Source organism: Rhagoletis zephyria, unplaced genomic scaffold (assembly GCF_001687245.7).
Source record: "Rhagoletis zephyria isolate East Lansing unplaced genomic scaffold, Rhagoletis_zephyria_1.1 Rzeph_scaffold_04199, whole genome shotgun sequence".
NCBI classification, from domain to species: Eukaryota; Metazoa; Arthropoda; class Insecta; order Diptera; family Tephritidae; genus Rhagoletis; species Rhagoletis zephyria.
The window spans coordinates 9,820-14,725 of NW_016161282.1; the positions used below are offsets into that span (position 1 = coordinate 9,820).

General features: G+C 35.5%; 1 protein-coding gene across 1 annotated transcript in view; it reads left to right on the top strand.

Moving 5' to 3' along the window:
- Positions 1 to 4,906, top strand: part of LOC108370405 (myb-like protein P) — a gene marked incomplete at its 5' end in the record, with an annotated part of 47,999 nt that overhangs the window by 8,171 nt on the left and 34,922 nt on the right. Inside the window, one exon of the mRNA XM_017625739.1 lies at positions 849 to 921. Within this exon, the coding sequence (XP_017481228.1) occupies positions 849 to 921 (73 nt within the window). The remainder of the gene's footprint in view (positions 1 to 848; positions 922 to 4,906) is intronic.

Below are 4,906 nucleotides of genomic sequence, written 5' to 3' on the forward strand. Positions count from 1 at the left end.
TTTCCGACTCATATATTCTGAGCGATCAGAATATGTTTGCGGGGAAATTGATTCAAAATTTTTTCTAGGCTTCAAGTATACGTCTATGAATTATATCTAAAAGCTTGATATATTTTACAACAATGAAAATGAACCTAAATAACACACCTGTGTTACCTGTTTTTTTGATTTGCCCATATACAAATTTGGGTTCGAGTTTTCTTTTTCATAAACAAAAAGTATTAATGTGTTTCCAAAATATACATTCATTTTAAAATACCTACAGGGAGATGCAAAAACAAGAAACTATATTAACAAATTATACACACTATGACAATCATAACACAATAATTTGAAGTTTTTCATTTTGACAAACAGCAAAATTCGCCTCGAAATCAACTACTCCGGTAACACCACCTTGTATGAATTCGCCTTGAAGATGTATTTAATAATGAGAAAAAATTCGTTAATTTTTTAACTTCAGGGAATGCTCTTTTTTCCGCTTTGAATTACAAAACGAATTAAAGAAGTAGAGAAAAACAAGGCCTAACATTTTAGAGGTAAGAAGGAATTGGCTTGACTGCAAAAATACGTAGTATTTTCGTATAAACTTTAACACATTTAAACGGTGTCAAGCCAGGGCTCAATCACCATTCGATGACAATTCAAAAGGATATTTATGAAAAAAAATCAGGCATTTGTTTTAATTCGATTCGTTTTCATTTGGTCTAATCCTTTTGGGAACACTCTTCGACCCGAATTGCAAGTTGTGAAACTGTTTCGCCTATATTCTCGTTACGCTCTTAGTAATAGCGCCAACCAGATTTATTATGATTGATAACTTATATGAAATTTTTAATGTATTGCAGGTGCCACGAATTGATCCATGTGAAGTGTGCCTCTGCATGGATGGCGAAATATTTTGCTGGTGGGAATTATGCGGTAAGTGTAATGAAAAATTCAAACTCTACACTTTAGCAAAAATGTTTCATCAACACGAAATATAAATAATGTATTTACACTGATAATTTGAAACAAACGAAATTCTAAAAAAAAAAACAAGGATTTCTATTCAAGCGCTTAAGTCCTGCCGAGTGTTTCTCAGCCTGTCGTGTCTCAACACATCAGTCTCACAAAAAAAAGAATGCATACACCCATACATACCCTGCAGCGAGTGGCGTTAGCTTGTACCTAACTTTAGTCTGTTTACGCGAACACTAGTGCTAATCTATTAACTCAATTTCAAAGTCTATGATTAGACCTGGATACCTCAGCATTACATGTCAACTAACTTATAACTAACTACTTTTGGACATGAAATTCATTAAAAGAATTTTGTTATTTTATTTTTCTATTTTTTTTTTGCCATCTTATTTATTTAATTTACATTCAAACAAATGGTCACTTAGCAATGAACAATGCTAGACTTGACGCAAGAAGTTTGAATGGAAAACTTATCGTCAAGAGGAAATACGTTTCATTGCCAATATTCGCGACGGGAGCGTCAAGTCTGACAAAGTTAATTTTTCTTTTACTATATTATTATTTTTTCATTTTATATATTAATATGGAATTTATTTTACTATACATACATACATACATTTTTGATTGAGTGATTTTTATTATTCTGAAGTTTTCTTTTATCTTTTTTTCCTTGATTTGCCATGCGAAAGCAATGAAGTGGCTAAGCGGATCATAGACGCTTCATTGGACAAAGTCGCTCTCTAAAGCAACCTATTTTTGGAAATCAGCACATTAGGCACACAAGCTGTGAATTTTCTTCAAAAAGCGCTCCCACTCCATTTTTAAGAGGCTGAATTGAGTGCAAAAGACAATTAATGAAAAGTAAAAATGGCACAAAACCATGACGAAGTTTTATTTAAGCGTAGGAAAAAGCTTATAAACTTGTTACTTAGAAAATCTCTTAAGCCCAAACAACGTATCTTTAAAATGTAGGCCCAACGGTTAATTAATACAGGTCAGTCCTAGGCGGCTACTCTGTAATGCGATACGAAAGAAAAATGTGATGCGATAGGCGCCAGCGTATTACTTACGATGTGTTTGCCTAGTCGCATCGCATCGCTTTTTCGTGTCGCATTACAGAGTAGCCCCCCTGAAAGCGGAATCTGCTGGTGGTAGCAGAGAAGTGGTAGAATGCCTCTTCTGCGATGGAGAGCCCAAGAAGAGAAGGACTCGGCTTCACTTGTCATATCCAATTGATGTCAGTTGGCACAGACGAGAAACGACTGGCGTGCTTTGTTGAACTCGGTTAAAATTGCTTGGGCGTTGTTGCAGCGCCAAACAGGAAGAAGAAGCCCGATTTGAGGCATCAATTAGTTTTTTGTGAAGCACTAAAGCCTTTCACACACTCACACACATATATATACGTTGTTATCAGATTCCCACCATCGCACAGTGGGAAATTTTTGCCATAAATAAATTTAAAGTTACAGTATTAGTAAAACTAGCATTTTACAGCGACCGACAGACATCACGTATGATTAGAAAGAGTAAACGGAGCCCAGAGTTGAGCAAAAATGATGCCATTCTATATATATAACCTGCTACGAAATGTTAAGTTATTAACGTACATACACTATATACTTTAATTATATACCAAAATATAGACAATTAATTTCTCCTATTCAACAATTTTTATTGAGCTCGAGGCCGATTTTAAATGAAAATCAATTGTGGACAAGCAATAATAATTTTTATTTTTGTGAAAAAGTTGTAGAAGTGATAGCTATTTCGGAAATCACCACATTTCCTCATCAGACTTCTTTCAGTAGGACTCCAACCGACGATCCCACTGACTCAGCTAATAATTGTATTATTAGAAAAAAATTGTCATAAAGAAAAACCCATCATTTTAGGTGCATTACGAATGCTTCAGGTATATTTTCGGAACCTTGCTTTATACGCCGAACAATTGAAAACTTTACAAACATAAGTTTTTTTTTTAATATTACAGAATGCAACCTACAATTAAATTCTACTTAATTCGGCCTTGATAACCTACGTCTGCGAGACCTATGGGTTTTAAACATTTCACTCTCTTTTTCGCGAAATGAAGGTTGAAATCGGAGGTATTTCCATTTTAAATGAGGAATGTTTTTAAATCAAATGCATTAAAAAATATTTAAAGACTTCGTATCTTTGAAAACAATCTCATACAATTTTTATTACTACAAAATTTAGGCTGGCTACAGATACGTCTCACAGACATATGGTTATCTTTTCAGCAACTTTCAGTAGGGTTATCTTTCCAGGGTTAAGCTTGTTTATTTCCAAGCAACTTATTACCGACTTAGTAATATTAATAACTTTTTAGCGCTTATCCTTTTGCCGAGCGTTCGGCCGAGCCTCTTCTCCAATTTTTAGTACACTTCTTGATGTTGTTACACAAAATGGGGAGACCTTTAATTTTACGCCACCTCCAAATGGTTTAATGAGATGATTTTTCACGGTGGAAATTCAGTCGGAGGTTTGTCACTACTTGCTGTTAGAAATTGTTTTTCCTAATTTAGATGTTGCTCGGACCAGGGATCGAGTCCAGGCCTTACGGATTGGTATTACGAAGCTTTTACCACTCAACCACGGCCAATTGTATACTTCATAAAACTTATTGCGTAAGAAACTTTTTGCTAATTAGATATAATTTTATCAGTTAATGGATACCAAAAAGCGAGAAACTTCCTTAGTCGTCATAATATAATTTGTCTGTAATTCTATTATATTCCAGCCTCGTCGGCTTAGTTACTTACTACCAACAATAAACTCGAAAAAATTCAACATCCCCAAATGAAAGTTTGATCACATGCGCTTATCCAATTTCACGCTACGATGCATCGTTTTATATATGTACATATGTATGTATATGAAAGCATGTGAGCTTATAAAGTTGCTTNATCAGATGCATATGTACATATGTATGTATATGAAAGCATGTGAGCTTATAAAGTTGCTTTGCACGTGAACGATGCATGCACGCTTGCGTAGCCAAATATCAGCCTATTACATAGGCAATTACTCGTTGTTACAGGCAACTTGCATATACGTATGTAACTACCCCTCCAAACATACGTTGCCTTGACGCAAATAAGGTGCAGCATTTATCAACATTCACGCGAGTTTCGTCTCTAAGCTCATTTTTCTCCTCATCAATTTTCGCATTCACATATCATTGCTCCCTAAAGGATACTTTAACCACGAGCGCTTTCCATATCAGCGCGCCGCCGCTTATGTACTGAATTGCCGTCAAGCAGCTCTCGGAACAAAGTCAGTTGAGCTCCAAATACCACAAACTTTCAACAACGAAATTTATTTAAGTAAATATGTGTTTGTAAGTGTATTCATATATATGTACGTATGTGCAGGAAGTGATTTATATATGGTACTACACTACATATACTGTTCGAAGACACATTCGATCTGGCAGCGGTGTTACAATTTCAGCTGCAATTTTCGCGGAATCAGATACAAAGGACCTAATGCAAACGCGTGCACCTATTTACATACATACATACATGCATAAAATTGCATGTACTTGCTCTGATGTTCGGTTTCAAATTTACACCCAGCCACCCATTCGACACAATTAGCATAATTGCGAGTACAACAAACCAAATTAGTCAATCGCCGTATGCCAATGCGGTTGTCTGTTGTTGTGGCGTTTTAGTGAAGATTGATGCAGCACACACAGAGGCAGCGGTGAAATTTGTTGCGAAAGTAGAGGAATTTAATTACAGCCACCACGCGGGGATTCTAATTTAGTATACATCGGGACTGTGTTTTTATACCCGAGCGCACTTGTGCACAAGGGTATTATAACTTTGTTCACATAACGGTTGTTTGTAACAGGCAAAACGAATCGAGATAGATATAGACAAATGTATACATAAATGATCAGAATGAAAAGAGAAAT